At 48.9% G+C, this 24,332-nt stretch overlaps 1 protein-coding gene across 6 annotated transcripts in view; it reads right to left on the reverse strand.

The window, feature by feature from the left end:
• Positions 1 to 16,680, reverse strand: part of CCDC85A (coiled-coil domain containing 85A) — a 230,143-nt gene extending 213,463 nt beyond the window's left edge. For all 6 annotated transcript variants that reach the window (XM_023735017.1, XM_023735012.1, XM_023735004.1 and 3 more), the window contains exons 1-3: positions 16,420 to 16,680; positions 7,797 to 8,254; positions 7,207 to 7,694 (exon numbers count right to left, since the gene is read on the reverse strand). In XM_023735017.1, the coding sequence (XP_023590785.1) occupies positions 7,207 to 7,694; positions 7,797 to 8,254; positions 16,420 to 16,680 (1,207 nt within the window). The remainder of the gene's footprint in view (positions 1 to 7,206; positions 7,695 to 7,796; positions 8,255 to 16,419) is intronic.
• Positions 16,681 to 24,332: the final 7,652 nt, after the last annotated feature.

The following is a 24,332-nucleotide window of genomic DNA, read 5'->3' on the forward strand; positions in this document are numbered from 1 at the left end:
TTGGCTTCACACTCTTATTTCTGACCTAGGGAGCTTGACTAAGACCACTACATCAATGTCTCCAGAACAATCTGTCATTACCAGGAGTAAATGTACACAGTCTTATAGCAAGTCACCATATTTGCATTCATTTGACACTTGTGGAAACTTGTTACCTGATGAAATGGAATAACTTGCCATAGCTCTTTATTTCCCCATGCTCTGCTCTAAATTATTTCAGCTAAAAAGATAAAAGTCCACTGCCGTCCGATTGATTCCAACTCATAGCGACCCTACAGGACAGAGTAGAACTACCCCAAAGGGCTTCCGAGGCTGTAAATCTTTACGGAAGCAGACTGCCGCATCTTGCTCCCGGGGAGCAACTGGTGGATTTGAACCACCAACCTTTTGATTAGCAGCCAAGAGCTTTAACCAGTGGGCCACCAGGGCTCATTTAAAAAGATAAAGGCATCACTAATTCAACGATCATATTTTTTCTATTATATCTTCTGAAAAGTAGCAATGAGCCAGAAAATTTAACCATTTAATTGATTTCAACTGGGTCTAAAGGGCAGGACCATAATCAGTTGAAAGGGATCCTTGGTTTTACTTCATGACAGCAACTGGCTTATGGGACTGGCTTATGGGACTGGATGCATGATACATCTGAACATTTGTCTGATTACACAGAATCAATCAACTGACTGGCAGTGTTCAGATGCAATATTAGAAGTTTTTTTTAAATATACAAACACATATACTTGACATATACACATACACATACAGGACACAGATGATGATGATGACAGACAGACTGTAATCTCCTTCAGGGAAAGAGTAAAATGATCCTCTGGATTTAAAGAATGTTTATAGCTCTGTGCTCCTATTGCCAATGCATCTGACAATCTTATGTTCTACTAGAAAATACTTTTCTAAGCCATCTAGGTTTTCTAATAATAGTTCACTTCTCAGATATCTTGAAATCTTCTTAACCTATATTGCCAATATTAAGGTTGCTGAGTCATTAAATCAAAATGTATTCTTATGATAAATACAATAAGCTTTACACACACAAGGATGGTACAATAATCAATTCTATTTTTCAAAACTTCTTAAATTGATGTCTGTGATGGTTAAGGCTGTGTGTCAACTTGGCTGGGCCATGATTCTCCGTGTTTTAATGTAATCACTCCCATGATTGAATATGCTGTGAGCAGCCAATCAGATGAAAGGGAGTCTCCTTGGGGGTGTGGCCCACATCTGTATATAAGCAGACGTTCTGGTTTTTTGCTCTCTCTGGATCCTGCGGCTGCTTCCCGTCATCTCATCTCCCATTCTTGAGACTTGAGCTGTCAGTTTATCTGCCAAACCTGGGATTCGTCGATCTGCACAGCCTGTGAGTGGAGCCCTGCTCTCTGACCTTCCGATCTTGGGCTTGCCAGCTTCTGCAGCTGTGTGACTTTGGAGAGGCCTCTACCCTGATCCACGGACTTGGGATGTTCTAGCCTCTACAATCGCGTGAGCTGTTTCCTTGATATAATCTCTCTCTATATATATATTTATACATTTTACTGGTTTTGCTTCTCTAGAGAACCCAGCCTAAGACAATGTCCTATCAAAGTGTATACAGGGCTACCCTATTACCATATTGAAGCTTGAAGAACGAAAACCACTGTCTAGCTCTTTAACTACTGAGTGTCAGGTCACACAACAGAAAATATACTCAGAGGACATCGATGAAGATCAGTTCTGGTATTCCAAAACTGTAACTGTTGAAATTTTGCTCCCAAGAGATATTCAATTTCTATTTGTCCAAACTCATTCGTAAGTGATGTTCTGACTTTTTCCAAGCAAAACAAAAGATTTATGAGAGCGATTATTCATGCTACAGTGTACCACTATTACGGAAAACCTTGTTTCAGAGATCTCCTGCTGGCTTCTTCCACATGCAAGTTATCTTGACTTCCTAGGCAAGGCCATCTTGTGTGATCAGCATTTTTCGTTTACACATTAATAACCTCAACAGAGAATAAAGAGCAGTTCTAAACCTCAGGGTAAAACCTATGAAGGAAGAGACTTGAAATGCAGCATCCTTCTTGCAGGAAATACTCATTTGCATTGCAGGCGTGGCATGATCTATATGCACAGCCCCATCAATACCCAAAATAAATGGGTTCCAAACCCAGGTGCCCCTTTTTCCATCTGGATGTGAAGGTTTTAAAAAGCAAAGCAGTTGTAAACCACTCAGATGCCAGAATTTCCCCCCAACTCATCCAACAATCCTATCCATCAAAAACTCTAATTTTCAATATACTCCAAAGTACTGTGTTATTGGAGAGCCTTGGTCTGGGAGTGAGAGGAGGCCAGTTCTTCTCAGACTTCACCCTGGAGTGCAGCAAAGGAAGGGAAGGGGTTAACTTTCTTCTTCCCAGGAAGCGTGGGCGCTTGGGAATTTCACTGCGCTGTGCTGCTCAACAGTCACTCCCATAGGGCAGCGGTTTGCAAGCTGGGGAGCCCTGGTGGCTCAGTGGTTAAAGAGTTCAGCTGTTAAGCAAAAGGCCAGCAGTTCAAATCCAACCAGCCACTCCTTGGAAACCCTATGGGGCATTCTACTCTGTCCTAGAGGGTCGCTATGAGTCCGATCGATGGCAAAGGGTTTTTTCAGTTTCAAGCTAGGCTGCGCATTAGAGACACCAGAGAGCTCTTTCTACGGCCAGGACCTGCGCCAGACCAAACCAACAGAGCTGGCCTCTCTGAGGGTGCAGAGCACTGGTGTTTTTTCAGAGCTACCATGGTGTTTTAATATGCAGCCAGCCTGAAAACCACTGCTCTAGAGTGGCTGGTTCTCAACCAGGAGCATTGTGCCCTCCCAGGGAACTCTGGCAATATCTGGAAACAGGCTGGATTGTCACAACTGGACAAGTGCTAGTGGGTAGAGGCCAGGGCCTGGGTGGTGTAAGTGGTTTTCAATCAGCTGCTAGCCTAAAGGGTGGCGGATCAAACACGCCCAGAGACACCCCAGAAGAAAGGCCTGGTGAACTGCTTCCGTAAAGCTTACACCCAAGAAAACCCTATGAAGCAGTTCCACTCCGTAACACATGGGGTCACCATGAGGGACCCCATCTCCTATAACACACAGGAGAGATGCCCACAACAAAGAATTATCTGGTCCAAAATGTCAACAGTGCCGAGGCCGAGAAACCACGCTTTAGAGGGAGAGATGACAGGAGAAAGCCTTCCCTTTCCATCTCGAGCGATACCCCACTGCCCTCACAAAAGACAAAAGCAAGCAATAAGGAGCTTTCAGAAGGCTCACAACCTGGACACTCCATCCACCGAGACCAAATGTGCTTCCAATGGACCTTGTCTAACACAAGTGAGTAACGTCCTCACTTGAGTTCTCCTTGGCGAGGATGCTGCTAAAGGAGAGCGGGAAGCTACTGTGCAGAGCAACACGATCTAAGAAGGCAAACTAATCAAACCCACCAGGATACTTAAGCGATCCTTTTTTCTTTTTAGGAAGAAAGAAGACAGACAATAAAACAAAGAGTACCATTTCCTCCTCTACTTAGTCCTTCTTATTTGCTGGGAACCAGCATTATGTGTCTCTCGAATTAAAATCAAACTATTTTTATGACTTCTTCACCTGGGCTCATGACATTAATGGGTGAACTACTTGTAAGTAAGGACGTCTGAGCATCAGAGTCATCTTGATTTGGAAAGTCAACAACAAACAGAGATACGGCTAGAAGAACCTGAATCATCTACAAAGTCCATGATCCAGGCTTAAAAAAAAAGCTATCTGTTAAAACTGCAAACATCTGTCGGCTGGCACCTGGAAGCAAAAATCCTCGGTTTCATTGTGGAAGGGTACACTTCCACCTAAGAAGAGTTCAACCCCACCTTGGATTTCAGTGGAATCGGGAGTGAAATCCCCATTCTCAATAGCTGAGGCTGTCAGTTGGTACACATATATAGCTAGAAGTGGCTATTCAATTACTTTATTCACAAATCTGGAAGACAGCAAGCAACTTTAATGAATGGACAAAATGCCTTAATGTCTAAATGTGATTAAGTATTGAATCTACTTCCTATTTGCAAATGGAACCCTCTGCAAATTGGAAAGAAACAGTAGAGTAATAACCTCTAAAAAAGTAAACGTGTGTGAGGATCTCTGTCAGCTTAAGGAAGGTTTTCTTTTCCTGATTGTTTTATTTTTGCCTTTGTTGCTTTTTAATCGATTACAAATCAAGAAATGGATATGTGGGCCTAGATATATTTTAAGAGAGGAAAAATTGGTAAAATTCATCTTTGCATTCCAGGTGGAGATTAAGCCAATGTTTTAACCAAAGGAGACTCTTGGACATCAAGTTCATCAGCAACTTCATCCACTGAGTTTGTAAATAAAAGTACAACAGGATTTAAAGATGCCCAATGCACAGACAGCTGAGACATCAATCTTTCCACGGATGTTCCCTCCGTGTGTACACGTGTGTGTTTTGGGAGGAAACACGCACACTGACAGGTAGGACAATATCCCGCCTTAAGGTACACTTCATCTCTGTTTCACTCTGCCCTGCCACCTGCCATAAGGCAGACCCATTTCCCACGAGCTTCCACCTGCTTTTTGTTCGTGAAAAAGAGATGCCAGTGCTCACCCAAAATGCTCAGATCTCAAATCAAGCCCAAACAGAATCACTCCTGAAATCTCCGCAATTTGGGATTAACCTCACGACTGGCTCCTATCTGCTTAGAAGCCAATGATTCAAACAAATTGTGTGGGGATTTAAAAATATGAAAAAGCACATCTTGCCATCCATATCAAAAATTAATTTGTAACGGCAGGATAAATACAAGCTACCAATGCCCAAGTTTATAGGCTGATGATCCATGAACACCTCATCGTGCCACTTCATTTTCCAATTAAATGGAACGCAATGAAATAAAAACGCAATGCAAATGGACTACAAATATACTCTGTGAGGATATCAACTCTCCGCAGAAGATCTGTCCCTTAAGAATGAGAAAACTTGAAGTCGACACAGGAATTAAACTACCATGTCATTCTTCAATAATGCATCTAGGTCATACCAACTTTTTAACTAAATAAAGTTGTTAAACATTAAGAAACAGTTGCCTGACTCATGAAGTTTATTGGAATCCAAGTGATAATCAGCCATGAAGTAATGTCATCCTTACCTAGAGATACACCTTGATTTATTCAAGGCATTGTTTAAATGTGGCACGTAAAACTTTCCTCATAAGTTAAATCATACATTGCTTCAACGAGGGGAGTTCTTTATTTAAAAGAACACTTTTGTAGAGAAGGGGCCCTAGCAGCACAATGGTTAAGAGCTATGGCCATTAACCAAAAGGTCAGCTGTTCAAATCCACCAGCCACTCCCTAGAAACCCTATGTCCTATAGGGTCGCTATCAGTCAGAAACAACTTGACGGTAATAGGTTTGGTTTTGGTTTTTGTAGAGAAAAAAAAGTTTGGTAAGTGAACCACCAATCCCTAAGTGTTTTCTTTTTTGGCTCAAGACACAAAGTTTTCTTAAGATAGTACACTACTGTATTTACTTTCTAAGCTCATTAAAAAGTAATCAAGAAATGGAAAACCCATTAACTTCACCTTCCCTTTAACCCATTACCCCCTAAAGACAAGCTTCACAGCCAATGGTCATCTCATGACAGCAACACACAACTAAAATACCTTTTCAAATAACTTTCATCTCTCAGAGAGAACTGAGCAGCCGAGGCTGCCCGCAGCAATTGGGGCAGCATCTCCACGCCTCTTGGAAAGAGTGAGTGAAGGCTGAATCAACCTGGCCAAAGTACCAGACAGCCGGCCTCACCACAACAGGTGAATCGGCTTCTCTTGGCCTCCACCTCCCAATACAAACAACTGAGAAAGCCACATGTTCCCATCTTTCTCACCCTTTCGAGTTCCCTCCGTGCTTAAAAGAACACTGGATGCATCAGAAGCCCAGCGTCAGGAGTCAACTTCCAGCACAATGAGAAAAGGATTAGCATGAAATGGAATCCAACAGGTAAATCCCCAAGTACAATATTGAAAATGTACCCCTTCACGGCACTGCTAAAATCGGCAGCCTCCTCCACCACTGCTCAGAGCGGACGGCGCGTAGCTGCTTTTAAAATGAAGCAAAAAACTTCAGATATTCTGAATGGAAAAAAACTCCACATTTTTCTAAAACCAATCATTTTTAGCTCTAACTCAACCATAGGTAACATAAAAGGGTGGTTGGGTTTATTTATTTATTTTTAAGAAACTTTTTCTCTCCCCTCTCTTGAGTTCAAGGTTGTTTCAGAACCAAGGTGCAGAAAATTCAGCCACTTCCAAAAAGAGATGCAATGAGCCGAGGTTCAGAGCCACTTCAGCAAACGCAGTGGATGCTGTGCTTTGGTGCATGCAAACACGTCTGTACATTTTAAAGAGGTACTTTTAAACACTACAAACGGGAAAGAGGTCTCTTGCAATGTACAAGAGCACGCTACTCAGAGCACGTCTGATGGAGTTTGGTGAGAGGGCTGGGTGAGTTTTGAGTGAGTAGAGAAGGGGCTCTTTTGATGCATTTTAAATGCAAAGAAAAATAATATTCCTAGCCATAGATTCATGATGGCCCCCCAACACATGGGAAAAAAAAGCTCAGTGGAAAAAACTCCTCAGGGTAAAGTAAAGCATCTTCATAGGCATTCGGGCAAACCAGCATGGAGCCTGTTTAGAAACACCATTGCTTCTTTTTTAAGGTTATTATCATTTCTCATAATAAATATTCATTCTCTCTGGCACATAAACTATTAACTGGATTCACAAACCTTTGGGCCACCATTTCACAAGTGAACCCTAGCAGGAAACCACGTACAACTCGGAAAACACTCAAGGTGAAGATGGACAGATCACAGAAGGGTCGGACTTTCACCTCCAATACCCACAGATTTCACCCCAACTGCTCAGGGCCCTATGGAATGATGGTCTCTCTTCCTCCTCCAACCCCTCGCCCCCAACCTTCTCCAAGCTTACTGATAACACAAATGAAACACAAATCCAGGCCAAAAACCATACACGATCTGGGGGCAAATGTCTTCTCCTCCCCTCGCCGCCCTCCTCCAAGCCACCTTCTGACATCCCTGGAAAGCCCCTCACCATTCATAAGCCCCTAGAGTCGCCCCAGCCAAAGCAGCTCCCCAGCACGTACTGACCTACCGTTCATGCCACTGTAGACGCCCCGGTGATGGGGAGACATGTCGTCTGTGGCCTGCCTGCGGAGGGTGCCCTCCCTGCTGCCTCCGCCTCCGCCTCCCACGTGTTTGTGATCAGGGCTGCCCCCATAATGCTGTTTGAGGTGCTCAGGGCTGGTGCCCCTGGCTCTTGGCAGATGCTCCAGGCTCCCACCGAGGGAATGTTTCTGCAGCTGCTCGGGGCTCCCTCCGCTGTGCCTGGTGTGCTCAGGGCTGCCCCCGGGCCTGTGCTTCTGGAAGTGCTCGGGGCTCCCACTCAGCACGTGCTTGGGCAGCGCTTCGGGGCTGCCCCCCGGGTGCGGATGCCTTTGCTGCTCGGGGCTGCCCTTGCACAAGGGTTTGTGGTGCTCGGGGCTGGGTCCTTTGAGTGCTTTGGGGTGCTCAGGGGTCCCGGAGGCCCTGGGTTTCTGCAGGTGCTCGGGGCTGGCGCTCCTGTGCTTGGAGTGCTCAGGGGTCCCAGAGGCCCTGGGTTTCTGCAGGTGCTCGGGGCTGGTGCTCCTGTGCTTGGGGTGATCGGGGGTCCCAGAGGCCCTGGGTTTCTGCAGGTGCTCGGGGCTGCCCTCGCTGCGGGGCTTCTGCAGGTGCTCCGGGCTGCCGCTGCTCGCATGGTGCTTATGGTGGTCAGGGCTGTCGGTGCTGCCCGTGCTGGAGGTGCTGCTGCCGTCACCCACATCGCGCACGTAGGGCGCCGTGGAGGCCGCCAGCTGGCACAGGCTGGCCTGGCTGTCGACGGAGCAGCGGCTGCCTGCACATCCGGCACCCTTCTCGTCGTCCAGCAGCACGCAGAGCTCCTTGAGCTCCATGTTCTCCTTCACCACCTCCTCCTGCTTCACCTCCAGCTCCTTCAGCTTCTGCAGGTATAAGGCCACTTCCTTGTGCATCACCCCGGCCGTGTAGTGGCCCAGTCTCTGCCACTCCCGGGACACCCTCTTGCCTTTCTGCCGGTCGTCATCCAGGAAACAGCAGAGGTCCCTCAGTTCCTGGTTGTCCTCCTGAAGTTTCTGGTTGATATCCTGAAAAGAGAGAAAGCCATTCAAGGGAGGTGCTTGTGGAAAAGGTCATCGGGCTCAGACTTCCTGGGAGCGGGAGAGCCTGCAAGTGTGGCGTCAGGGGAGAGGACCAGAGGGCTGGGCGGACACTGAAGGTCTGACGCGATCCGTAAACATCAAAATAACAGGCATTGGTTAAGCTCCCTGCACAACGCTTTACTTGCGTTAATTCATTTAATTTTCACCAAAACCCTTCTTGTTGGCTGCTATCAAGTCACACCCCCCCCACCCCCCCCAACACAAGTTGACGGGGACCCCATGCACAGCAAACAAAATGCTGCCAGGCCCCAGGCCGTGTTGCTTAGGTTCCAGATCAGATCATTGTCATCCAGAGGGTTCTCAGTTGGCTGATTTCCAGAAGTAGATCACCAGGCCTTTCTTCCTAGTCCATCTCATTCTGGAAGCACCACTGAAACCTCTTCAGCATCCAGCGACACCCAAACCTCCACAGACAGATGGTTGTGGCTGCTCATGAGGTGCACTGGCCGGGAATCGAACCCAAGCCTCCCGCATGGAAGGCAAGAATGCTACCACTGAACCTTTAGGGAATAATAATTACTATGGTCCTTTTACAGTAGGAAAGACTAGACCTCGCAAAGCTTCACTGTCCAAGGTCACCCTTCCAGTAATTGGGGAGCAGCCAGTTAATTAAGAGGAAATCGGTCAGGAGAAAAACAAGGCTCCTCTGCCCCACCCTCGAGGAAGAAAGATGGCAGCTCGTGACCCATGAAATGCTGAACAGGCTGGAGGCAACTGCTTTGCAGGATTTCAGTGGCACTCTCTTCAGGCAGGCCTTTCCATGGAACAGCCAGCTCAGCTGAGGCTTCTGCTCCCACAACATGGGCAAGCAGCCCCCCTTCGCCCTCTGGGGAAAGGCACAATTGCCCTCTAGTGGTATTTCAGGCCTATACATCCCACCCCTACCTGCCATACTGACTTGGACGTCTCTCGGGCATCTCACACGTAACACAAACAGCACTGAGCTCCGAATTACACACACACACACCATCTCTCATCTGCACCTCTCAGCAAATCCCCCTTCCACCCACCCCGGTGCTCACCACAGGAACCTGGGGTTACCGTTGGCATTGCCTTCTGCCTGACCCTCCATTTCCAAACCACACAAGTCTTCTGTCATAGATTGAATCGTATCCCCCAAAAATATCTATCGACTTGGCTGGTCCACGATTCCCAGTATTGTATAACTGTTTATCATTCTGTAATCTGATGTGATTTCCTTATGTGTCGTAAATTCAATCACTATGAAGTTAATGAGATGGATTAGCGACAGTTATACTGATGAGGTCTACAAGATTGGACAGCATCTTAAGCCAATCTCTTTTGAGGTATAAAAGAAAGAAGTGAGCACAGACGCAGGGGAACCTCATATCACCAAGAAAGCAGTGCCGGGAGCGGAGCGGGTCCTTTGAACCTGAGATTCCTGCACTGAGATGCTCCCAGACCAAGGGAAGACTGATGTATCACAAGGACCTTTTTCCAGCACCAACAGAGAGAGAAAGCCTTCTCCTGGAGCTGATGCCTTGAATTTGGACTTGTAGCCTACTAGACCATGTGAATATAAATTTCTCTTTGTTAAAGCCATCCACTTGTGGTATTTCTGTTATAGCAGCACTAGATGACTGAGACATCCTCCAAACTTTCCCTCATCTTGTCACTCTCATGCTTAAAACCTTTCACGCAATTGCTTCTCACCATCTCTAGAATCAAATGCAAAATCCTGAATTAAGTCTTACAAGGCTTCAAATGCTCTGTCCCAGGCCTGCTTCTCCAGCATCAGCTCCCATCGGTCATTGGTTCACTCACAAATCTCTAGTAAGCACGTCCTATTGCTGGGGATTGGTACGGATGCGAGGGACGTATCAGTGAACACAGCCAAGGCCCTGACATCCTACAGCTCTCATTCTGGTGGGGAAGGCTGACAGAAAGCAAGGATGGAGCATAATGTCACGTAGTGGAAAGTGCTGGAAAGAAATATGAAGCAGGCTTAAAGGAGATTATTTTTTAGGAAGGGCACCCCCCACAGAGGTGACATCTGGGCAGAGACTACAGTAGAATGAGGGAGCAAAGCATGCAAACATCTGGCAGAAGACATCCCAAGCCGAGAGATGGGCAGAAGAGCCTGAGACAAGCACAGGAAAGGCCTGATGTCTTCGAGTTAAAGCTAGGCCAGTGTGCCTAAGGCATGGTGAGCAAAAGGGCAGAGATGGGCAAGGAGGGCAGGCAGGGTGCCAGGGGCTGGAGAACCGCCAGGAGACAAGCCAGGAGGCTCCCACACCAGTGCAGAGGGGGGACATGATGGAGGCTTGGAGGCATGGCAGCAGTGGAGCAGAAGAAAACACCATCTCCCCCTCATGCTCAGAGTCTCCTCAACCCTAGCCTTGCTTCAGTTCCTCCAGGAACAAGCCCTTCCCCCTTTTACTTAAAACACTTTCCCCCAATCTTCTACACAATCTCCAGTCTCCCTTTATAAGTCATTTCCCCATAGACCACCACCCCCAGTCTAAAGAAGACCCCCTTCTATGCTCTACCATCACCCCCAGACTTGTCCTCCATTGTACTCTTTACAATCTATCACCACATATGTATGAGTGTGGCTGTTAGTTCCAGCCTCCACCCTCTCCAGAACAGTTCATGAGAAGGGAGACCCCGTCCATTCTACTCCCCTCTGTGTCCCAGAGCATGGCGCCCACATTGTAGACACCTGAAATCAAGGAATTTTAACCATGCCTGGCCAAGCTCCCATTGACTCTCCATTCACACACACAGTAAAGGGTCTAGAACAGAGGGTCCTCAAGTGTTTCTCAAAGCACTGTGGTCTGGGGGTGGCGATGCAGGGGTGCTGTGGGGTACTACTCAAGATTCCCTGCTTTATAGAGCCTGAGAACCTTGGTTTTGTGATTCTATCATCTAACCCACAATGAGAGGTGCTCAGAGAAAGGACTTAATTCTCTTAAACTTGGTTTGATTCCAACACTCCCCGTGATTGACTAGTAAATAAACTACACAACATCAGTCACTTCTGACAGCCAACAAGCCGAAGACGGGGTGAAACTCAAGCCCTCCAGAAGAAGAGAAGCTGTGCTGCCTCCTTTCCAACTCTAACGCTAATCCTCGCCATTACCAACAACACTGTTTCCTTGCTCCTAACGTCCCTCTCTTCCTTTGCTTCCCATTGCCACTTTCTGACATCACGCCTGGCCTTTCCCAACAGTCTCCCACCTGGCCCCCTCATCTTGGTCTGCCCATCCTCTATCTTCCCTCACCCTGCTCTGACTCCAGCTCTCCTCGGTCAGACTGATCTTGCAGAACATTCCCTGCATGTTAGTGCTCTCCTGCTTATCAACCGCCATCACCTCTCCGTTGCAAGAGCGAGAGAGGAGGGGAAGACTAAACCACGTGACCAGGCCTGAGGGTCTTCCAGGGGCCCTAGTGGTGCAGTGGTTAAAAGCTTGGCTGCTAACCAAAAGATCAGCAGTTCGAATCCACCAGCCACTCCTTGGAAACCCTATGGGGCAGTTCTACTCTGTCCTGGACAGCAATGGGTTTGGTTCTGAAGGTCTTCCGTAGCTGGCGCTCTTCTCCCTTTCCACCTGTAGCTCTCTGTGGGTTAATTACGCTCCTTGATTATGTCTGTGCTTTCCAACTAGGAAATACCTTTCTCTTCCCACATGAATTTACCTAAGTGGGGGCATTCCTCTGGGAAGTCTCCTGAAGAGCTAGAAGCTCCTGGCACTGCTGCACGAATGAACGAAGTAACTTTGAATGACGGAACGTCCTCATGCAGTGCTTAATCCTTTTAACTCTTAAAACCCTGGGCCTGGGCCAAACGGGGCTACCACTGAAGAATGGGTTTTCTTACTACCGTTTTCAGCCAGCCCCTGCTACGTTGGAGTCAACAGTAATCAGAGAATAAATAATCCCCGACACTGATGCTACAGGGGAAATCCGAAGCTGCGGAGAGTCTGAGAAAATAACAATAAGCAAAACTCTTCTTTCTAAGCTTCAAAAATTATTCAACATTTAGTTTAATCGTAGCAGCTGATAAAAAGTTCAAGCCATGTTCTTCATCTAAATGAATTTCCATCTGAAAATAGTTTCTTTTGAGTATCCTACAACTATTCCTGATTTCTCCAAAACTGGAAAGTGAACAGGGCTGGTGTAACCACGGGCTTCAAGGAGCTAACGCCCTTTCCAAATGGAGTGAAACATACTTTTCAGCATTCAAGTTGCCACGTACAAACTGTAGGGGTGGGGAGGCAGGTACCGGACCCGTTGGTTTGCTTTATCACAGTTCCTTCTTCCTATCATTAGTGTCCTTGGGAATATTATCTACTCTCCAATTCTGAGCTATTTCCTCTGGCTTCCGATGAGCAGCTAAGTATCCAGCTTGATAATAACCTTGTGAGCCAGCATCTTCAAATCTACCACATGGGGACTCGAGTTTCCTTTTTCAAAACATTAGGTATCCTTTTAATTGCCACAGGCCACCAGATGTTATCCAAGCGTCTAAAGTGGACTTAGAAAAGTTGAAGCCCACCTCATAGCCTACCGCCCAAAACTGCAATCTTACAACTCGCCCTCCCACCCCCAACTCGCAACTACTGCATCTCTGGTTAAAGAAGAAGTGTTTTCGATTGTTTTCACTTACTCTTTTTCTGCACTGGGGTGGGTGGGTGAGTTAGGGGGCAAAGAGCAAAGTTAATGAGCTACAGACAACAGATATACAAAGAGTCAGTTCCCCCACATCAGCCCCCTCCAGGAATCCCTGTCGGCGCAGCCTTAGTGTGCTACGTGCTCAGCAGTCCACAGAGAACGCAACGCCTGACAACACCGGGACCCTAACAGGAATCAGCCCTTCTCCGTCCTCCACCCCTCTCGGGACTGCACCTACTAAGCAGAGGATGCCAACCAACTAAAACAAAAGAAAGTCAGCATATTGTGAACGTTTCCTATCTGCGTGACCTTGGAAAAGCTATTTAAGCTTATTGGGATTTTCTTCATCTGAGTATCACTGAATCTTCAGGAAACTTCACGTGGAATCGAAATCCCTGTTCAGCAGATGAGACAGCTGAAGCTCATCGAGGTGAACAGTTTGCCCAAAAAAAAAAACCAAAAACCAAACCCGTTGCCGTTGATTCCGACTCACAGTGACCCTACAGGACAGAGTAGAGCCACCCGACAGGGTTTCCAAGGAGCAGCCGGTGGGTTTGAACTGCTGACCTTTTGGTTAGCAGCTCAGCTCTTAACCACTGCGCCACCAGGGTTTCCGGCTAATAGTCTTAAAAACATTAGATGCAATTTCAAAGGCAACTCAGAGAAAGAGGACTTAGAAAAGTCTTGTGGCTTTAATTACTCTACTTTTGCAGTTGTCAAATGGATTCAGTTAACCACAGATTTCTGGGTCACTATGGTGTCCAGAAGGAGCCCTGGTGGTGCAGAGCTTGGCTGCTAACCAAAAGGTCAGTGGTTCAATCCCACCAGCTGCTCCGTGGGAGAAAGACATGGCAGTCTGCTTCTGTAAAGATTTACAGCCTTGGAAACCCTATGGGGCAGTTCCACTCTGTCCTATAGAGTCACAATGAGTCAGAATCAACTCAGTGGCGACGAGTTTATGGTGTCCAGGAACACTCTGAGCAGAAGGGAGAGGGTGGGCCTCTCAGCAGGGCTTCTCCACAGCACCCTCAGGGGTGGGCCAGAGGCCTTGGAGGCTACCACCTTCACCTGCCCAGGGTGCCAGGAAACAACAGGAGGAGAGGCTGTAGCTCGAAGAAACTTGACTAGGAGGTGGACTGGAAATCGTTTTAACACCAGATCGTTAATCTAGACCCCAGGAGGCAACCACCTTAACTGGCTTAACAGGTCTTTCTCTCAATGAAGCAACTGGAATGAAGACCAGGCACCCTCATCACCCATACACCCACTCACACACACACACACAATCCATCCACACAACCTAAAATAATTCCCAAGCATTGATGCTCCATACTATTAAAATATTTAGGACGGAGGGGAGGGGAGGAAAGAAAGACAAACTTTTTCAAGTCGTCTTACAGTGGAAACCACCGAAGATCAAGCTGGAGGGAGCATTCTAACGCCGTTATCCAGATCCTTCCCATTCCCTCTCCCAATGACAACAGTGACCGTTGTTGGCTGGTTCCTATTTGTCAAGGTCAATGTTAAACCTGCCTGCATTATCATCACTTAGCTCACAAGCTCCTAGGAGACGGCTGTTAGCACTCACATTTTACTGATGTGTAACCCAGGGCTCTGAGAATTAATTACCCAACCCCACTCACCCAAAAAATGAAGATTCTAGATCCAAGCCCACCTCTGACAGCCCGTGATCTTTCTGCTACACTAAAAAAATAAATCAATATGTTGCCATCGAGTCAATTCCAAACTACAGTGGCCCTACAAGACAGAGCAGAACTGCCCCATAGGGTTTCCACAGAGCGCCTGGTGGATTTGAACTGCCCGCCTTTGGTTACCAGAAGAGCTCTCAACCACCGCACCACCAGGGCCCCTCCACTACACTAACCAAAAAAAAAAAAAACTCCTGCCCGTGGAGTCCATTTCAATTCATGGCAACCCTACAGGACAGAGTAGAACTGCTCCACAGTGTTTCCACGGAGCGCCTGGTGGATTCCACCTGCTGACTTTTCGGTTAACAAACGCTTAACCAGTGCGCCACCAGGGCCCCTCCGCAACACTAGCCTGCCTCGATTCCTCAAGAGCCTGGGAGTTAGTAAATACTTGGTTAGTCACAAATTAAACCAAAGCGAAGAGCAAGCCTTGGGATTTCTCTGACTGTGGGATTTTCGTAACTGCGCCCACTCAAGGGACTATAGGACAGTCTGTGTGGGCCTTCAGGGAGGGCCATCTCCACCGTGACTGGGACCAGCACCCAGGTGAGCATCCGGCGGTCCGCCCTCCCACTCCTCTTGGCTCCAGGATCCCAGAGCTGGAGGCTGGGCAATAAAGAAAAAGGGTCCAAGGCCTGAGAAGTGGGGTAAGCGTGGAAAGCGGACAAGTACAGCCTGTGCCTGAGGGATTTTGCTCCCTGAGTCCCTGCAGTGATTTCGTTTGTGTCTGGCTTCCTACAAACAAAAGCGAACAATGAGAGGAAGGAGTACCAGGAGGGAGCAGCGCACGCAGTGAGGAGAGGAAGTCGGTGGTGCACGGCTGGGAGGTTCCGGGCCACCGGTCTGCTGCAGCGGGTGGGCGCCCCGCCTCACTCTCAGACCTTTCCCAGGAGAAAAGAAAGTTGGTGGGGTTTAATTTTTCTTTTGAATCGACTCGACGGCATCGGTGTTTTTTTTTTTTAATTATTATTATTATTTTTTATTTTTTAAGAGAGCTGGTTCAGAAGGAAAGCCTCACTGGCCCAAACCCTGCGCTTCCCATACAAAGTCCCTTTGTATCCCCTCCCCCCACGCTGGATGAAACTAAAATCAAACTGGGGGTGAAATGGAGGTAAAGCAACCCCAGGTGACGCCGTCCGAACTCGGGGAGAAGCAAAGCACAGGAGCAGGTAGAAATCATGAAGGCAGAGCACTTGCTTCTCTGCACCCGGTGACCCGCGCCGACTCCAAGGGCGGCGCCGCGGCTTCTTCCTGGGCGCCCGCCAGTCCCTCTCGCCGGCTGCGGCGCCCTTTCCACGCCCTCTGCCCGTCCGAGGGCTGGCGGCGCCACAGTAGCCCTATCCCCGACCCCCAAGGGCGAAGTTGCCCGGGACCCGCTCCCTCGCTCGCCTTTCCCTTGCTTAGCTGTCCTCTGGCTTCCCAAAGCACCGATTTTTCTGAGTTCCCTAAGAAATTAACGGTCCTGCGTGCCCATCACCTTCCTCCGTGTCTTTCAGGATCCGCAGTGACCCCGAGTGAGAGCTCGGCGCTGGGGCGCGCCGTCTGGGGAAGACGCGGAGACCAAACGACTCCAAAGTTTGGAAAAGTTTTCAAAGGGCTGGTGATGGGGGGCGGGGGTGCTGGCGGGGAGAAATGGGAGGATCACCTGTTGATCAAGGGAGGGAAAGTCTGCCTGGCTCCACCTCCCCGGGGCGCCCGGCTCCCCGCCCCGCCGAGTCGGGCACCTCTGCCGGGCCCCGCGCTCACCTTGAGGCCGCGGATCTCGCCAAGGTGCAGCTGCAGGCGGCGGTTGACCTCGCGGATGAGGTTGCTGTGGTCCAGCATCGCGCTCACCTTCTCGGCCTCGGCGCGCCGCAGGCAGCGGATCAGCTCCTCCTTGCTCCACTGCAGCAGCTCCTCGTCCGACACTTTGGACAGGTCCTCCACGGCGGCCGCGGCGGACGGGCCGGCGGGGGCCGGGGGACAACTTTCCGCCGCCGCCGCTGCGCCTCCGGCCGCTTTCGACATGATATCCGCGCGGTGGCAGGTGCGAGTGGGTGGAAAAGGCAAAGCGACTCCCGAAGGCGCGGGCGCAGCGGGGCCGCCTCCGCCCACACCCTGTGCGCGCCGGCGAGTCAGCGGCACCGCCCGGGAGCCGCTGGGCTGGGGCGGCGGGGGTCGCGGTGGGCCGCCATCCTACCTCGCCATCCCCACGCGCGTGCCCGCGCACCCCCAGGGCCGGGCCGCCACCCGCGCGCTGCTGCCGAGGTGCGTCCCAACTCCGCGCAAGTCCATGGTGAGGGGCGCCGGGGAGCAGGCGCCGCGGCTGGACAGCCTTGGGAACCCGCGAGGGGCGCGGAGGGGGCCGCACCCCCGTCCCCCTGCCCTCTCCTCCGCCCTAATTCGACACTGTCGCCCCCTGCACGCCCTCGCTGCCTCTCACGCACACGCACGCACAGCGCACTTCACCCCCTTGCCCAGCCGCAGCCCCCCACTTGTCTCCCAGCCACGCTAGGGCGCGCCGGCCTCCGCGGCGCCTCCGGGGCTGCTCTAGCGTCGCGGGCTGCGCTCCCCCGCTGCCTCCGCTGCGCCCGCCCTCCTAGGCTGCTCGGGGAAGCCTTGGACTTGCAGAGCCAAGGCGAGGGGGCCGGGGGGCGAAGGCTGGAGCAGCTCGACAGCCTCCCGGGCCCGGAGCGCGCTCCCCGCTAGCCCGCCGGGGAGGCCGGGGGCGCGGCTGCTTCTGCGCCCGGGCGCGGGCGGGGCGGGAGCCGGAGAAGCGTGAGAAGCTGTGGCCGCCCCGGCTTTGGGAGGCTCGCGCGCGCCACCGTGTGGCCGAAGCCGCCCCCACCTCCGCCCCCTGCACGCCAGGTAGGGCATCGGCTGCAGACTTAAAAGAGAGGTACTTGGTATTTGGAGGGATTGGGGTTCAGAGAAGATGGAGCAGGACCTTCAGGTCGCCGTCTATTTGACCTTGTAGAATGGAAGAAGAAGCCAGTGGCAAAAATAAGGGGGGCGGGGGAGTGACGTTTATGGAAACCCAAATGGTCTGAGAAGAGGAAAAGAGGCTTCAGGGCAAGGCTCTTTAGGGACCTCCCCAACCGACCGTACCCCCAGGCCTTCGTCGTTTTAAAAATCCACTGCTTTGTGAAGAAGCTTCTGGAGAAGCTACTGGATCTCTTAAAATTTTATCTGAAAAACATCAAAGCCTTTAGGGGAGAATAAAATACCGCCCTCTGCCGCTGCCTGAGACCCGAATTTTAAGGGCAACACAGTTGCCTCCTCTTGGAGCAAAGCTGGGCCCCCGAGACAAGCTGAAAGGCCAGCGAGGCTCCCGTTTTCCTCCGCGCCTCAGGCGGCCACGTGTTCAGTGCTTCGCATTTTTAGAATGGCAGTTTCCGGAAGGAGAACTCTGAATCCCTGAGTTCTGTCCCCGGGCTGCAAGATACCTTCCCCTCCCGACCGCCCCCCCTCCCCCCAGCCTCTAGGGAAGCTGCAAGTTATCTTCTCTGAGCTGAAAACATGCTTTTTGCCTGAAGAGGTTGATGCATTGGGGGCCCCCGGGCATGTCATTTAGGTGAATGCTTTCTTCTCCCGGTTAGGGACTGGAGCGGAAAACTGCAGGGATCCACCTCCACGGGGATGCAGAAAACCAGGGTGCAGAGAGAATCGTCCCTATCAGTAGAGTGAGGCGCTAAATCTGAGTCCCTCCGCCAACCAGCCAGTGTGTGTCCCCGATTTAAAAACAGAAGAAGAACCTGTTAAAAATGACCAGTTGGGGACTTCCTGAGACCTGGTTTCCTGGAGAGCAAGCAAAGGCGGTGCTGCCCTCCCTTGCTGGCATGTCCTCCTCGGCTGGCGTGTCCTGCTGGCGTGTCCACAGAAGGCTCCCCTCAATACACACCCCAAGAGCAGCTGTGGCACAGGAAGGGGAAGTAGGAGTCAGAAAAAATAGCAGTCCTGTCTCTGTTACTTGTTCTTTCTTGTCCTTTAATAAGTCGTCTAAGCTTACTGAACCTCAGGGAGCTAATGAGATAATGTGCTTTATAGAACTACCTTACAAAAATGCAGTCTTTTCACTACTGATATTACATTCAGACAGCACCTTGTCTGGCAAAGGGAGCCACCATCTCTTTACTCCTCCATCACCGATTTGTACAAAGGGAGCCACCATCTCTTTACTCCTCCATCACCGATTTGTACTACTCTAAAACAGCAGCCTGCCTGGCTGACTCTCTCAGATGAACCAACACCTAAGTGGTTATTAGAGGGCAGATAGATGGCAGAGAGGAAGAACTGGATTCGGGAAGACAAGGATAAGGAGACCAAAGGAAAAATTCATATACACTAACCCAAACCCATTGCCATGGAGTTGATTCCAACTCATAGCGACCCTAGAGGACAGAGTCGAACTGCCCCATAGGGTTTCCAAGGAGCAGCTGGTGGATTCCAGCTGCCGACATTTTAACAACATTTAACAACTGCGCCAGTAGGGCCCCTTATATACACTAGAAGCTGCTAACTATTGGGCTGGATCACCTTGATGAGGTTCTAATGTTCCTAATTTTGATCGTTGGTTCAGGATAATTATTGAATAATGTCACTTTATGTTGTTAAACTTGTGTGGTATAAATTACGAACTGCATTTGGCTTCTAAAAACAAGAACTCAAAAAAAAGTGAATTAAAGAAAACATTTATCTTCTCTCACATAACTGGTAGTCTAAAGATAGTTGGGACTGGTATGGTATCTTCATAATACCATCAAAGACTTAGACTGCTCTCTGTTCAACCATCCTCAGCAAGTGTTGGTTGCCTCCTAGCCACAAGATGGCTGCTGGAACTCCAGTCATCCATCTACATTTAAGGTAGGAAAAAGGTAGAGGCAAATGGCGAAAGGATGTATGTCCCTTTAAAAACTGTTCTTGGTAATCAAACCTAGTGACTCCATAACCACCCCTCAGCTTCAGAGGAAGCCAGGATTTATTTTTTAAGTTGGTCACATTAATGGCACAAGTAAAATAAGGGTTGTCTTAATAAGAAAGGAGATGAGAATGGATGTTGGGTAGGCAACTAACCGCTTCTTATGCAAAACTTAGCAGTGAGCTCTAGGTGAGTTAAACGGAGATATCTGAAAGGCAGCTGTGATTCCTCAAGTCCTGATTATTCGATCTCGTAAGTTGCTCTGAAATAATTCTGTTCCCCCCCAGCTCACTACTGCCTGGTCCAGGTTCTCATCGGGTCTCACGTGACCCTCCTCACATGTCGTTTTGATGCCAGCATCACCTCCCTCAGGCCTGCTCTCCACGAACCTGCCCTAGCAAACTATCTAAACGCCAAGTCTAGCGGTTTCATTCCTAAGGTAGATTGAATCATTGTTCATAATTCTTCACAACCTCCCTGCATACTTCACACCGCTCCTCGCCACGTGACTTTGCAGTGCCTCCTAGAGGGGGCAGAGTTTATTTCCCTGCCCAACGAGACTGTGCTTGGCCATGTGACTTGCTTTGGCGTGTCCCTCCTCTGCTAAGGCTTCTAGAAACATCTGTCCACTCACCCTCCTGCACGTCCACACTTCACCATGAGACTAGTGAGCCTTGGGTAATGGCTGTTCTTTCAGCCTGGGCCCCACCCGCACGGTGGCCACAGCCAACCTGCAGACCTACAGCCTGAACCAGAGCTACCTCCGCAGAGGCACAGACCTGTGTGTTAAGAATAAGTGATTGCTTTTAAACGCTTTTGTCCCCAGTTATATTTTCCTTTTACTTTTTTGTTGATACTGTGTGTTTTCAGTAACGGAGGGCATGCTGAATCATTGAGTGTATCTGAATTTTTGGTAGGTAATATGATTTTTGTTGTATGCCTTATTCCACAAATCGTACCCTCAGAGTCCAGAGGTACATATGTGCACCCCATATGGACACAAATAGTACTCTCAGAGTCCAGAGGTACATATGTGTACCAAATAAAAAATTTTTTTAATTCATATTCTTCCTACCAAAAAGTCAGTGATTCAGCACCACTCATACGAAACCCTGTAAAAACAGTAATTTGTGGCACATGCTTGTTTTTGTCTGTTTCAAACGGTTATATGTGGTTCTGCCTGCCGGCAGCACATACTGTCAGTGGGACAGCAGCTTCCCAATGAACCCCAGAGGTAGAAAAAAAGGTAGCTATATATACCGCTGGTCCTGAAAGGGTTAAAGCTTTGGGGAGATTCATTATGCAGCATTGTTGTGGCAATGGTTAGCTGATATAATTCCCCTGCCTCGAACCCTGAACCCTTCGGTGGCATATCAGTCCCTCTCCGTGGAGCAAAGCCGCACTCCGTAGCAGAGCATATAAGATGAGCACAGTGTGGCCCCTGCCTACCTCCCTCGCTCAGCCTCCTACCACACCTGGCCTCACATTTCATGCTCCTCCAAGGCGAAACCACGCTGCTGCAGCTCCCTATCAGCACTATCTGCGCCTGGACCTCCTGCTGATGCTCTTCTTCACACATGAAACGCCTTCCCTGCCTTTTCCCTGGACAACTCCCACCAGCATCCTCCCGCGGGATGCAGCCTTCCACACGCATCCTCTCCTCCGAATCCCCACCGACAGAAGTGTCCCTCTCCACTCCCATAATCTCCACTGCATACCTCTGGCCCACCACCCAACACAATATACTGAATTACAGAAAATTTTAGGATGAGGCTCATATTAACCCGGTCCAATTTCAACTAAAAGTTTAGGTCCAGCTAGAATTTAATATTCTCTCTTATGCTTTCCCCAAACCCTCCAGACTTCTCCATGCCCTACAGAACTCCTTGCTGCAGTTAGGGATGCCACTGAGGATGCTGCTCACCACATCCCACAATGACTTAAACCAGGGGATTCCCTTGAGCAACCCGTTAACTTTAGTTTTACAGACACTGTGCCTCATGCAGTTGGTAGCGTGTTCCTCTTTGCGCTGGCTGCTGGAAAGCGCAGATCTGAACGCGTGGCCCGCCTTCCCTGATTTACACCAGACCTTAAGGAATGCAACTGTTGACAGACCTTACTTCCATCATTTTCTTACTTTCAAATTTCCCCCCTCAATTTCTGCCTTTTTACCTTGTTCTGTAAGTTACCTCCTTTTCTCCTCCTCCCCATCCCTTTTTTTTTTTAAATAAGAGAATAAAGAAGGAAGGGGCAAAGAGGGAAGAAGAAGAGGGGTCTTGTCTTCAACCATAAAAACCCAAACAACAAACCCGTTGCCATCAAGTCAATTCTGACTCATAGCGACCCTAGAGGACAGAGTAGAACTGTCCCATAGGGTTTCCAAGGAGCATCTGGTGGATTCAAACTGCCAATCTTTTGGTTAGCAGCCGAGCTCTTAACCACTGCGCCAGCAGGGTTCCTCCTCAATCATAGTCCCTGTAATGCCTTAACTCTCTCATTTGTCTTGATGTTTTCTCCCTCTGTTAGCTCATAAGCACCTGGAGGACAGGGCCCACTCCCTAACAGAGTTCTGTGGTTGTTAATTACCATCAGGGCAGCTCCAACTCATGGTGACCTTACGGATAACGGAAGGAAACGGGACCTAGTCCTGTGCCATGAGCGTTGGTACGTTTGAGTGCATTGTTGCAGCTATGTGCAATGCCTTCCAACCCAGGAGGCTCATCTTTCAGCACTATATCCGACAACAGTCTGTTGTGATTCATAAGGTTTTCATTGGCTAGTGTTCGGAAGTAGATCACCAGGCCTTTCTTCCTAGTCTGTCTTAGTCTGTAATCTCTGTTGAAATCTGTCTACCGTGGATGACCCTGCTGGTACTTGAAATACCAATGGCATAGCTTCCAGCCTCATAGCGACACCCAAGCCACACCCACGAGAAACTGACAGATGGGTGGTGGAAGACAGAGTTGGCACTCAGCAAACAAAGGACGGAGGGAGGGAACGAGCTTGCCAGGGGCTTTTGTTCAGATTTTTTCTCCCCTTGTCTGGAATGCCTTTCTACCACCAACACTTATACATAACCTCTTCCTTTAAGAAAATATTAAAGTTTAGTATATGCTATTTTAGAAGGTATTGGTGGTTCAGTGGTAGAATTCTTGCCTTCCATGTGGGAGACCCTGGTTCAGTTCCCGGCCAGTGCCCCTCAGACACAGCCCCCACCTGTCTGTCAGTGGAGGCTTGCATGTTGCTATGATGCCGAATAGGTTTCAGCAGAGCTTCCACACTAAGAGACTAGGAAGAAAAGCCTGGCCATCTACTTCTGGAAATCAGGCAATGAAAACCCTGTGGATCACAACAGTCCAATCCCACTGTAGGTGGGTTCACCATGAGTTGGGGGCCAACGCAACAGCAGCCAGCAACAACAGTATGTTGATTTAGAAGTCAGAGGAGTGTTGTGCAGTTTAGAAAATTTTTCAAAATTATTTAAATGTAGGATAATGTGGTGTTTTAATGAGTTTGCCTCAAATCTCTGCAAAATGCACTCATGTGATGGGTTTGTTTGCTGATGATGCCAGACAAGTAATCCTACTGCATTCTGAGTTGTTGTTAGGTGACCATGTACAACAGAACAAAACACTGCCTGGTCCTGTGCCATCTTTACAATCACTGATACGCTTCAGCCCACTGTTGCAGCCATTGTGTCAGTCCATCTCCTTGAAGGTCCTCTTATTCATTGACCCTCTACGTTACCAAGCATGATGTCCCTCGCCAGGGACTGGTCCCTTCTGATAACATGTCCAAAGTATGTGAGACAAAGTCTTGTCATCGTTGCTTCTAATGAGCATTCAGGCTGTACTTCTTCCAAGACAGATTTGTTCGTTCTTCTGGCAATCCATAGGATATTTAACATTCTTTGCCAACACGATCAATTCTACTTCTGTCTTCCTTATTCATTGTCCAACTTTCACATGCATATGAGGGGACTGAAAACACCATGGCTTGGGTCAGGCGCACCTTAGTCCTTAAAGCAACATCTTTGCTTTTTGAACACTTTAAAGAGGTCTTCTGCAGCAGATTTGCACAGTGCCACTCCACTCTTGATTTCTTGACTGCTGCTTCCATGGACGTTGATTGTGGGTCCAAGTAAAATGAAATCCTTTACAACTTCAGTATTTTCTCTGTTTATCATGATGTTGCTTATTGGTCCAGTTGTGAGGATTTTTGTTTTCTTTATGTTGAGGTGTAATCTATACTGAAGGCTGTGGTCTTTGATCTTCACCAGAAAGTGCTTCAAGTCCTGTTCACTTTAGCAAGCAAGGTTGTGTAATCTACGTATTGCAGGTTGTTAATGAGTCTCCCTCCAGTCCTGATGCCCCATTCTTCTTCATATAGTCCAGCTTCTCGGATTATTTGCTCCACATACAGATTGAATAGGTATGGTGAAAGGATACAACCCTGACGCACACTTTCCTTGACTTTAAATCACGCAGTATTCCCTTGTTCTGTTCGAATGACTGCCTCTTGGTTTATGTACAGATTCCTCATGAGCACAATTAAGTGTTCTGGAATTCTCATTCTTCTCAATGTTATCCATAATTTGTTACAATCCACACAGTCAAATGCCTTTGCATAGTCAATAAAACACAGGTAAACATCTTTCTGGTATTCTCTGCTTTTGGTCAGGATCCATCTGACATCAGCAGTGATATCCCTGGTTCCATGTTCTCTTCTGAATTCGGCTTGAATTTCTGGCAGTTCCCTGTCA

This window comes from Trichechus manatus, unplaced genomic scaffold, assembly GCF_000243295.1.
Source record: "Trichechus manatus latirostris isolate Lorelei unplaced genomic scaffold, TriManLat1.0 scaffold00005, whole genome shotgun sequence".
NCBI classification, from domain to species: Eukaryota; Metazoa; Chordata; class Mammalia; order Sirenia; family Trichechidae; genus Trichechus; species Trichechus manatus.